Below are 12,568 nucleotides of genomic sequence, written 5' to 3' on the forward strand. Positions count from 1 at the left end.
TAAACACCTCACTTTGATAACACTGATCTCCTGGAGAAGCATTTAACTGGGAGGGTGGAATCCTGCTTTTATCCTGTTTGCCTCCCAAGAAGGATGGAAAATTTTATCCGCTTCTGTTAAAAGGCTCCGTTACAACTTAAATCCAAAAGAACCCAGCACCACACAGGGAACAGGAACATTTTGCAGAATGGCTGTGGAAGGAGCCTGTTGGTTGAACATAATATTCCAGAGTGAAGTTAAATGCTTGGACTATGCTAATTTCTTGAGGACAGTCACCTTTTCAGATGGATTGCACCCTGCAGATGGTGGCAGATTGTGCCCTCCTCCACTCCTGCCAGGAGCGTGTGCTCACTGACAGAATCAAAGCAGCAAAAGGATGAAGCTCTCCAGAAGAGTTGATGAATCTCTTGCCTTTAAAATTGAAGTGCTTTGTGCCAGGGAAAATATCTATGAATATATTTATAGTCATGAACAGTGGAGTCTCGGCTCCTTCGTTGCAAGTGGGAAAATTGCTGTTCCACCAAGTCTGCGAAAGTGGAATCTACTTTTAGATGCTTTGAAATGGGAGTCTGTTTTTTTTTGTTGTTTTTTTTTTCTTTTTTTTTTTTTAATCCAGGATTTAAAAATATCTGAAGTCCAAATTTTAGAAATCTGTACATAATTGACATGAAGATGATATATACAGACAATCTAAAGCTGGTGGAAAATGGCAGGTATTATGGAATCATAGAATCCCAGAGGGGTGTGGGTGGGAAGAGACCTTAAAGCTCATCCAGTCCCATTCCACCAGGGACACCTCCCACTGTCTCAGGCTGTTCCAAGCCCCAGTGTCCAACCTGGCCGTGGACACTGCCAGGGATCCAGGGGCAGCCACAGCTGCTCTGGGCACCCTGTGCCAGGGCCTGCCCACCCTCCCAGGGAACAATTCCCAGTTCCCAATATCCCATCCATCCCTGCCCTCTGGCAGTGGGAAGCCATTCCCTGTGTCCTGTCCCTCCAGGGCTTTGGCCCCAGTCCCTCTCCAGCTCTCCTGGAGCCCTTCAGGCCCTGGAAAGAGCTCTGAGCTCTCTCTGGAGCCTTCTCTTCTCTTCCCCACCTCTCGCAGACTGGTTTCAGAGCAGAGGGGCTCCAGCCCTTGTGATAAGGAAATTGTGCCAGGAACAGGTAGACAGAGGTGTTTTTCCTGCTGCCTGGTGTTGATCCTGGTGGCTCTCTATGGGGTAAGGCTGGGATAAGGGGGACGTGCTGTGCAAAGTGCCAGGCTGATCCTGCAGGCAGCGCCTCACCTGGGGCTGATGGAACATCAGGACACGGTGGATCCTGCAGATCCCCCCTTGAATCCTGCAGTGCCCCGGGGAGCCCTGAGCTGTGTGTTGGGTTTTGCTCTGCTCTGGACAGGTGGAGGTGTTGGGTGGCCACCTGCAGAGACATTCTGTCATCAGCCACAGGAGAGCCTGAAATAGAGCCCGGTCTGGGACACAGCCCCGTGCCTGGGAATGTCACTCTGGGGGGGTGCCTGCCGGGGGAAACCAGAGCTCAGCCTTTCCCGACAGACGCTGGAGAGGCCAGATGGGCTGGGGCTGCCCCTCTGCTCTGGGACTGCAGCTCCTGCCCTCCGGGAATGGTCAGGACACGCCGCTGCTCCGTGGGCCCGCACGCTGCTGTGGGAGCTGTTTGCCAGGTGCGTGTGGGCTGCTGGCTGGAAGCAGGTGCATTCCGTGGGTTTCCCTCTCTCCTCGGTGTCCAAGGTGCCCGAGGTGATCTGCGTGTTGTGACTTTAGGTGTGTGCTTGAGCTTAGCCCTAATTTACTTGGCTTCCCATAGTTACTTCCTATGGACCAAATGAGCTGATTTCAAAACCAGCTGCAGTAAAATGGAATGAAAACCAGCATTAAATACGTGGGGTTTTTTTCACTTGGAAGAAAAAATAGGTATAAAAAATGTTACATACATTCTCTTCCTTTAAGGTGTTTTATTTTTCCTTCCCTGCATTCTTTGTTGAGGGCAGTGGAAAGGCTGGCTGTGGGGGCTTCTGGCTTTCCTTGCCTGAAGTGGAAGGGAAGCAAACCTCCTGGAATGGGCAGCTCCTCCTTCTTGCTGTAATTATGCCAGGGAACATTAACCTCTTTGATGGAGAGGATGGGTTACTCTGAGCCTCTGCTCACTTGCATTTGCATGTAAAGCATTATTTTATTCCTGTGGATTTCCAAAGTGACACATCTCCTCAGTTTTGTGTGGATGAAGTCAGCAGAGTCTGCTGAGGAGGCTGAAGATTGTCATGTTTAGGAGGAGTTGCTTTATCCTCCCACTGCAAAGAATTAAGGAAAATAATGGCATAGGAAGTGGAACACAATACTTCCAGGGTTTAGCATTTGAGAAGTGGTGTCTTGTCATTTGGATATCAGTCTGTCAACACCTTGAGGACCACAGCTTCCTGTTTAAATGCTTCTTAGGTATTTTGGCTTCTAGGATAACTTCCTAGTAATAAATTAAATGTTGATTTTTGTGTTAACAGCTGCTGAGCATTAGAGTCCCAGGAGGGTTTGGGTTGGAAGAGACCTTCAAGACCATACAGTTCCAAGCCTCTGCCATGGCCAGGGTGCCACTCAGTAGATCAGGCTGCTCAGAGCTCCATCCAGCCCAGCCTTGAGCTTTTTTAATTTTTCCTGTTATGCTTTTACCTTGATGTTAACCAAACTGTGACCTGCTGGATTTATCTTTACAAGCTCCAGGGTAGGAGAGCAGTACCGAGCTCTTGTAAATATTGCACCTGGGTATTTTCAGATTCTTCTGAGGTATTTGTGTGGATTCTAATGGAAAAGAAAGCTTGAACCCCATCCTTGTTCTCTCTAGCAAGGTGCTGGGTGCTGGGGTGGGCTCCTGGATTTGGTGGAACCCCCCACTGACATCTGGACTCTGGAATGTCTCTGGAGCAATCAGGATTGTCAAGGGCATGAGGGGGGTTTGCTATTCCACATGTGCCAGCCTCTTCCAGAACTGAGGAAGCCACCAGCCTGATCTACTTTCTACTGCATCCAAAGCAAGGAGTAAGAATGAAGGCAAATAAAAAAAAAATATATATATCAGACCATCCTGGTGATGGTGATGCATGATGTCACCCACTGGCAAGGCAAGATGGCTCACTTCAATGTTAGCTGTAGTTGTAATAATCCTAATAATTAAAGAATTACCCCATATGAACGGGATTGGATTAACTTTTATCTAAATGGGTGTTTTGGTAACTCTGACAGATCTGTCTCTTTTTCACTTGTCTCCCCTCCTCCTGTCCCCCGTTCTGCCCCTGTGTGGCTGCAGTGTTTTTATTTTTACCATCCACCTTTAAAGTAGGAGTAAATAGTGCTTAAACCCCAGGTTTGCTTCCAGGAGGTTCCACCGGCCGGGTGAGGTGCTGGGGCTTTGCAGCAGTCATGGTCAGTTCCAGTTGAAGCCATAATTGGTATTTTGGCCTGATGGCTGCTGTAAATCTCTGAGAAGGGAAGAGAAGGATGCTCTCATTTTGTTAGGCTGCCTCTCTTTCGGATGCAGAGTGCATCTTCCAGCTCTCTGGGCTAATTAAAATGCCATTACAGTACATGTGGTGCTACAATACAGTCTAGGGAGACTTCCAAAAATAGATCCTTGAGTGCAGACAAATTAGAGAGGAAATATGCACTGAGCATTTTCTCATAGGTTTAAAGAGAAATAATCCATTTGCTGTCCTAATTGCTTTCTTGTAAATGTTGAAAGATTTTTCCCCCCCCTCTGTAAATTTCAAGTGAGCAGACAAATAAATAACGCATCCATGATAATTAGTGTTCTCATTACTAATATTGTAACTTGTCACACATGCTTGATATGCAAGTCAGGATGTTCTAGTGGCCTGTGCTTAATGGTCAGGGGTGGAGATTTTTTATTCCTCAGCCAGCCTGTTTTAGCTGCCTGGTATCCCAAGGCTCCAAGGGCAGTGCATGATCTGTTTTTTAAATTCAGCCAAACACTCGAGCAGAGCCACCCACGGACCCTCCCCAGATCCTGCCAGGAAGTAACGCAGAGAAATCCTGTTTGCACGTTGTCCTTCTCCTGGCCCAGCTCGGGTACAAAATGCAAGGTGCTTTTTATAGCTGCTATACTGTGCATACTGAGAGCAGGGGGGAAAAGAAACCCCACGTTCCTGTGCCTCAGAGAGATCCATGGAATTGCTGTGGGCTGACGTGTAGCGGAGACAGCACAGAACTGCTGGGCAGTGCCAGGAGCAGCCAGGAGCTCTTGTGTGCTACAGCCTGGGCCTCTCTGTCAGCAGCCTGATGGAAAGGGATGAGGCTTGTGCTGGCTCGTAGAATCCCAAAATGATCTGGGGCCTCACAGCTCATCCCATTCCACCCCCTGCCACTGTCCCAGGTGGCTCCAAGCCCCATCCAGCCCGGCCTGGGACACTTCCAGGGATCCAGGGGCAGCCACAGCTTCTCTGGGCACCCTGTGCCAGGGCCTGCCCACCCTCTGAGTTCCCTGCCTGCTCAGAAGCCCCTGATTGCTGTTGTGCAGTGAGGTGCTGTCCAGAATATTTATGAGCAAAGGAAACAGAAGTTGGTGGAGTGGTCTCAGATTCACAGTGTTAGCAGAAAACTGCTCATCCTGAGAAATATCTCTGGACCACTCTGTTGTCTTCCCTCAGTGGAGAACAGACTGATGCTGGCAAAACGAAGTTCTGCAGCCCCTGTGTCTCATTTTTAAAAATCTTCTCTCTGAGGTTTCTCCTTGGTTGCCCACAATTCATCTTCAGGTGTTGAAGCTAAAGCTGTGGCCACCAAAGCTGCCAAGGGATGACGTTGCATGTGCCCCTGTTGGCACATACAGGAGCGAACTTGGATCCTCTGCATCATCACTGCATGTGGAGTGCTTGGTTTTGGAAAATCCTTTGGCTTTTCCTTCTTCTGGCCTTGCTTGGCCAGGTATTTCCCATTTTTAGATGTACTTTTTTCTATCATTATCACAGTGGGGAGGTTTTACTCCTTTGTCACTGCGTCTCCCATTTATTTTTTTTAGCTTTAATTCTGCATTTCAAGCTCCAAAGGGACAAATCTGAGTCAGCAATGCTGATTTTCTCTACCTCTTGCTCTTGTCTTTCTCCCTCTCTCTCCTAAAGTTTTACTTCTACACCTCTAGAACTTCTCCTCTACTCTGAGTTTCCTTTAAAGATAATTTTTAGTTGCTCATTGCTTTGCTCCAGGAATTCAGGTAGGCCAGGGTGATTTACATCAGGTTGAAAGATCTGAATAAATGGAAAACTATTTAAATAACCTCTTCGTTCCCAGTTCTGCCCTGCATTTTTAAGCTCATCAGAGTTAATTATAGTCAGGCTGCTTGCAATTTCCTTTAAGACCTCATTGAATGTTTCAGCCTTCCATTTATCTTCATTTCTTGTCTTTTTTAAGTGGAGAAGTTGTATTTCTTTGTCTTCATCTGGTTTGGTTTTGCTCTAGATGGACTTAGGTAGTCTCAGAGGTCTTTTCCAATCTTCACAATTCTCTGGTTCTGTGAAATTGTTCATTTTGCTGCTTCATCTTTTCTGAGGGTTTTTATCTGTCATGTTTCTGATTTATTCTGGATTGAACTTATAAATATTTTGCCTTTGTTTTGCTATTTTCAACTTCTTTAAAACCTGCAAACTCAGCTACTTCCAAACCTGTCCTGGCTATATTTTCTGAATAACTTAAACAACTCTTTGGAACAGATTAAGATAAAAACCAAAGGAGTTCAAGTTTCCATCAATGAATTATGGCTTCATCTTGTTAATTAATGAGTAGAAATGCCCATCTGGAAACTAAGCTACACGAAATGTTCCCTGACTCGAGCCATGAATCAGCCAGGCTGGTGTCTGCTTCCCTCCAGGCTCTGTGGACAGAGCACTTTGTCGTAGAGTTTTGGGGAAATCATCAGACTGATTCATAGAGAACCAATTTGAGAGGATGTTTTCTTGCCAATTCTGTTTAGTAGCTTAGGACCAATTTGGCCAGCAGAGAGCTGGGGAGTATTTTGTAGATTGTCTGCTCTGTCTCAGTATTCAAACCAGGGTTTGTGGCTTGTGAGGCGAGTCAAGCCCTGATTGCATGGCTTGACCTCTTTTCAGTGCTCCAGAAGCTCCACATCCTTGTGCTGTGGGAGGACTCAGAGATTTAGAGCTTTATTTTTTGTTTTTGATTTTATTTTATATTTTGGAGCTTTATTTGGACAGCAAAGACAGAACCTTGGTCTTGGATAGCTCAGTTTGCTTTAAGTGTTTCGGATGTCAGTGCTTTAAAAGATATTCCTAAATGTTCTGCTCTGATTAATCTAATACTCATTTTGAAACAAAGATTGCAAAGCATTGGTTTGTGGGTTTGGGTTTTTTTTTTTTTTTAATGAGTGGAGAAATTAATGTACTTTATTTCTTAGAATTAAACAATTCTTAAAAATTGCCCAAATTGACGTGGATTTGTTTCACAGAGCACCTGGGTGCTGCTACGGGGCTCTCTTTTGTCCATGGGTTCTTCTCCTGTGAAGGAACATCTTTATCTGAAACTGCCCACCAGAGAAGCTGAAAATCCTCTGCTCCCCAGGAAAACTGGGAATTTTCCCGGGCTGTGCTCTCCACTGACTCTGGAGTACCTGATGGCTCGATTATATATAAAATAGTGATGTTTGCTCTTCCTCTTCCATCTGGCTATGGTCACTGGAGGTCACCCAGGCAAGGCATGGGGAAGTCCCCAGCTGTGCTTTCTCTCTAGAAAAACAGAGAAAGCAGGGAAAAGAAAACAAATATTAACATTTTTCTAACACTGTCCTTTGCCTGAGAGAGATGGGGTGGCTTCTTTGATGTCTCCAGACAGGGTTTGGCTTGATCCTATCAGAGCTGCAGCACAGAAAGGAGTTGGAGGGGAAAAGTGAGACAGACTGGCAGAGGTGGAACACATAGGTTTGAGATAAATTTTCTGTATCCCAGGGTTCGTAATTACACTGAAAACATAATTTAGTATTTTTTGCTTTGGCTTTTATGGGAGAGGAATGGGTGACTAGAAACTCAGGTGTGGCAGTCTCCAACACTGGTTGTTCTATTTAACTCTACCTGGATGCAAGATACAATCTTGGAAATATTTTAAATAGGGAACTGCTTCAGCAAGATGGATTTGTGCATCTCATTTACAAAGTATGTTTTTAATGCCTTTCTGAAATCTAAAGTTATGCAAAATGGGGCTTGTTATGCATGTCTCTGCATTTTAATCTCCTGTAGTGATTTGTCAGTTTTCCTTAACGTCTCCCTGGCATATTCCAGCCATTCCTCAACTTTGCTCTGTGGGGCTGCATCTCTGTCTTAGCTCAGCAAGGAAGGAGTCACAGTTTTCTCTGGTAAGATTTTTGAGCTGACATGCCTATTTCCTCAGCCTGGGATCAGCACCAGTTGTGGACTAAAGACCAGGAAACCCTGAGTGTATTTTGGGATAGAGTCTCCTTTATTTTCTGCTTTAGCTGTCCTGGGAACGTTCTCATTTCCATTGATTTGTGCTACTTGTGTTTCTGCTCTGCATCGATAATTGGTTGCTGATTTCTTTTCTGCTTGGAATGGCTAAAAATAGTTCAGCTACCCAAAGTGTTGATGTGATTTTATTTTCTTTTTCCCCCCTCTTTCCAGATGGGCTTTCTGGCAGAGATCAGCCAGTTGAGCTGTTGAATCCACCTCGAGTGAACCACATGCCCAGCTCTGGTAAGGAAAAAACCTCCTATTAAACCTCATTCCTGTTCTGGGGTGTGCAGGAAAATATTCTGCAGCTCTAGCTTGCGAGTAGGAGAGCAGAATGCAAATGCAGAGTGCTGGAACGGAGTCTGTTAGGACTTGCACACCTCTGCTTTCCCAGGCTGGGAGAGTGGGATTTGGGAATGGAGCACAGCAGCCCTGGGAGTCTTGCAGGGGGCTGAGGGTAGCCCAGCCTGGTGGGAGATGCTTGATTTGCCTTAGAAAGGAGAGGACAGGAAAGCAAAGCAGCATCTGAAGGAGTCCCTTCCCAGCCCAGAAGGAGGTTTTGGAGCTGCTGCTCTCATTAGAGAGAAGGAACAGGGAGCCAAAGCTGGGCTGATCAAACGCTGGGCTCTGGCTGTTTGCTGTTCTACCTCTTCTAATGATCCTGCCACAGCATCTCCTGGGGTTTGGCCTCCTGCTCCTCATCCTGGCTGCTCCTTGCCGAGCTGGGAGGGCTCTTCGAGCTCAGGGCTGGAGCTCTACAGTGATGGAAACCAAAGTTCCACTCTCAATACACGGAATTGTGTGGGAAACAATCTGCTGCTGGCTTTTGTGTTTCCCCCTTCTCTCTCCTTGGTGCAAGCAGATTTTTCTACCAGGGGTGATAGGATATAGCAAACATTATCTACTCTGCAGGGAGCAGCTCAGATCTTCCAAACCTCCAACTTTCCCTTCTCTGTTGCCTTCCAAAATGCCCTCAGGCCCTTTTCTATTAAGGATGAGATCTCGCAGAAGATCTGAGCACTTCTGGTAGTGCCAGTTGGAAAGATGTAAATGAAGTTTATTCAAAACAACTTTGGTACACTGGGAGGGGGAAAAAAAAAGTGGGCTACGACCTAACCTAGATTTTTGTGGACTTGAATGCCTGTTTGGGGAAGGAAACTTTCAAGAAGGTAGAATTGTTGCATTGGGGGAAAAAGGAAGAGATGTTTGTTTACCAGGCACGGGTGTTGGGCTTTGGATTCTGAGAAATCCCTCTCCCACCATATGCTCCCAAATGCATCTGTCAGGTAAGGGAGGTTCTATTTTCATAACCCTCAGAAGGATTCTCATTTTAAAGTCACTGTGGTAGCACAGGTCAACTTACAGGTTTTACTGTCCACCTCAGTCGTGAGCCAGGTTAGGTTTTGTGGCTCTGTGGATCATCGGCCAGGATTGTGAAAGGGATGGGGTTTGAATCTTCTATCCCTTTATTTTGGTGTTGATTTTGTTTGCTGGTTAAGTTTAATGTTTCCTTTCGAGGTATTTCAGGTCAAAGGCTGGTGCTGGTTGAGAGCTTGGGGTACTTGATGGTAGAGTCTATTCTGGCTGCTTCTCCCCAGGTGAAATGAGGCTGTTTGATGGAGCCATGCAGGCAGTTCTTGCTGTTTGGACTCAGTTTTGGGTATTTTTAACAGCTCACCTCTGTGCTTTTGGGTAGACAATGAGGCAGGGATCCCTGGGGAGCTGTGCTGGTGTGAAGTGGGTGGGATGAGAGATGGGCAGGCCGCCTCTTTGTCAAATGGTTCCCAGTAATTGAGCTGTGGGAATGGAATTCAGGCTTGGAGAGCTGTGGCTGCTCACCTGCACAAGAGAGAGCTCCAGGGACACCTCAGAGCCACTTCCAGGGCCTAAAGGGGCTCCAGGAGAGCTGGAGAGGGACTGGGGCCAAGGGATGGAGGGACAGGACACAGGGAATGGCTTCCCACTGCCAGAGGGCAGGGATGGATGGGATTTTGGGCAGGAATTGTTCCCTGGGAGGGTAGGCAGGCCCTGGCACAGGGTGCCCAGAGCAGCTGTGGCTGCCCCTGGATCCCTGGCAGTGCCCAAGGCCAGGTTGGACATTGGGGCTGGGAGCAGCCTGGGACAGTGGGAGGTGTCCCTGCCCATGGCAGGGGTGGAATGGGATGGGCTTGAAGATCCCTTCCCACTCAACGCATTCTGGGATTGCCATATCTGGCTTTTGTAATTTTTGTCTTTAGAAGTTTGCTGCACATCTTTCTGAGAGAAGAAAGGAGAAGTAATACAAGCATTGCTCTGGAAAAAAAAGCTGTGGGGGGACTGTTGGGTGGTGTTCCAAGTCTCAGGCATGACTGAAATAATGGTGTTAAAAACAGCATCAGGGAAAAAAAAATGCTTGATTTTGTCTTGGGATATTTTGTTTAAAACATTCTCCTGCCCTGGCCAGGGTAAGGTTGAATAAACTTGAATGATCGATGAGCTTTTATGCTGCATTTCTGTTTCAGATAAAATCACTGCGGTGTGCTTGTAGGAAACCAAAATGTTTTTCTCTTCACCACGAACCAGGTGAAGGAGAGGTTTGACCCTTGTTAGTTGTTTTTCTCCAATGTGAAATGGTGAGAAATTCTAAAAATCCTCCTTCCTGCAGAGCATTTAAACTCCAAACCAAGAAATATTTACAGCAATTTTATGAAATGGTTTTTAAAACTGAATTTGGTTGAATAGAACTGAGTTCAGTCATCAGCAGTGAAAATTATTTCTATCTTATTTTCTGTATAAAGTAAGGATTAATTGAAGGAAGGGAAACATTTTCTGTTTTCAAAGACATATCACCCGTAATTGGCGCATCTGAATTTCTGAGGTGCTCGAAGAAGTACACCAAGACAAAGCCCCAACAACCTGGATGCAGCTCTGGGGTACAAGAATTGTCATAGGTTACCTCTGCCTGCTCTGCCTTGGGCTCCTGAGGATCGCTGCTCCTTTGGCCCAGGGAAGGAAAAGGAATAAATTAACTTTATTGAGCAGCCTTGCTTCCCTTAATTTTTTAATTTTTTGGTTTTTTTTTTATAATCAGAGCCTGGTGAGACCCTGGTACAAAGTTCCCAGAGAAGCTTTGGCAGCCCCTGGATCCCTGGAAGTGTCCAAGGCCAGGCTGGACAGGGCTTGGAGCACCCTGGGATGGTGGAAGGTGTCCCTAACTGTGGAAAGGGGCTGGAAAGGCATGAGGTCTCTTCCAACACAGAGCATTAAGTGGGAGATTTCAGCTCCTTGCTGCTTTTTCCTCATGCTAGATTTGGTTATCCACTCTCACTTCCACAGTCATTTGTAAAAATAATAATGTTGATGTATGTAGGAGTAAATGGTTTGTACGAGCCTCTGAACTAATATTGTCCCTTGGTTTTGCAGTCAGAGATTAATCCCTGTCTGTGAGGGAAAAATGTGAGGCTTTGTTGGTCCCCCAGAAGTAGCTACCCCTCAGAAAGGCTTTCCTTTAGTGTTAAAAATATCCTGATATATAATACGGAGATGTACATGAAGCCCAGGATGGAGGAGAAACCCATCCAAACCCTGCAAATTATCATCAAAAGTGAGTTCTGGAAAAATCATTTTGATGTTACAATGTACACTGAGCAGATTCAACCCTGTTCTCTCATTAGGGTATTGAAAAGCTGCAGCTCTTATTGTCAGCCTTGGTGTGACACTTTTGCCACCATTTAGATGCTCTGGTGTGAGATAAGATTCCCAGAGCAGCTGTGGCTGCCTCTGGATCCCTGGAGGTATCCAAGGCCAGGCTTGGAGCAGCCTGGGCTAATGGAAGGTGTTCTTACCCATGGCAATGGATGGGTTTGAGTCCCTTCTCACCCAAACCATTCCATGATTCCAAGGTAGCAGAGAAACTGCAGCTTAAAGCCTTGAGAGTTACAATCAGCTCAAGGTTATATTTCCTGCCGTACTTATGATATATTAATATTTGTCTTTAATTTCCAGCACTGAGCTAAATGGACAAACCGTAGCCCATGCACTGACAATAAAAGGAGTGTTTCACCTGCTGGAGGCACTCCTGAAGCCCAGCTTCACAGCCATTCCCCAGCAAGGAAAGCCTTGCACAGCCATTTCAGCCAGCTCCCTGATTTCCACAGATGTTTTGCTGCGTTGTTGTGCTTCTATTAAAAGCCCTTTGCAGTCAGTAAATTTGGGATTATTTATGCAGGAGAGGGAAGGGAACTGCCACATCTAGAGCAGAGGAGCAGGGAAGTTCAAGCTTCAGAACCTCTTTTCTGGGCTGATGCTGTCCCCAAACACATGTTCTATTGGTCATGGGATAATTAATGACCGTCTAGCTCTGCTTTAGCATTTTGTGCATGGGCAGCAATATATGGGAGAGGGATGAGGTTTTTTGACCACCTCTGTCTCAACTTCATCATTCCATTCCACATGGAATTAAACGACTCCTCTAGACAAGCTGAGAGTCAGAGAATCACAGACTTGTTTGGGTTGGAAAGGACCTTAAAACCCATCTTGTCGCATGGGCAGGGACACCTTCCACTATCCCAGGTTGCTCCAAGGCCTGTCCAACCTGGTCTTGGGCACTTCCAGGGATGGGCAGTCTGGAACTAATCTGATACTGGAGCCTAGAATGTGAGTATCCTGATCCCTGTGGGTTGGGAAGAACAGGAGCCCACAGCTCCTCAGCTCTGCTTTGTTGTCTTTTGTCTCAGAAAACGTATTTATCTGTCATGATTTATCTGTCTCCTTTCTTACCCATGAGGAAATGGTTATCAATTGGAAGAGCTGGCATGAATTATAAATGATTATCCCTCTTTTAACAGCTGAAAGCAGCACTTAAATGTGAAGCTCTTGAATGCAGCACTGGTTTTCTGGATGAAAGGCAGGAAAGTTTGCTCTGCTGCAAGCCCCTACTTGCTGGTTTTCTTTCTTCTTCTTTCACCCTGCTTAGTTCATTAATTCATACCGATCATCTCTGGAATTCACTGGATTCTCTTAGTCCTGACTCTTCATGAAGTGTTATTTTTAAAAATGAGAATTCTTACCAATTCCCTAGCACAGGAAAGGTTG

General features: G+C 46.0%; 1 protein-coding gene across 7 annotated transcripts in view; it reads left to right on the top strand.

The window, feature by feature from the left end:
• HDAC4 (histone deacetylase 4) overlaps nt 1-12,568 on the top strand; it is a 177,170-nt gene that overhangs the window by 63,766 nt on the left and 100,836 nt on the right. For all 7 annotated transcript variants that reach the window (XM_030276973.4, XM_030276977.4, XM_030276974.4 and 4 more), the window contains exon 3: nt 7,667-7,738. In XM_030276973.4, the coding sequence (XP_030132833.1) occupies nt 7,667-7,738 (72 nt within the window). The remainder of the gene's footprint in view (nt 1-7,666; nt 7,739-12,568) is intronic.

The sequence above is a fragment of the Taeniopygia guttata genome, chromosome 7 (assembly GCF_048771995.1).
Source record: "Taeniopygia guttata chromosome 7, bTaeGut7.mat, whole genome shotgun sequence".
In the NCBI taxonomy this organism is placed as follows: domain Eukaryota; kingdom Metazoa; phylum Chordata; class Aves; order Passeriformes; family Estrildidae; genus Taeniopygia; species Taeniopygia guttata.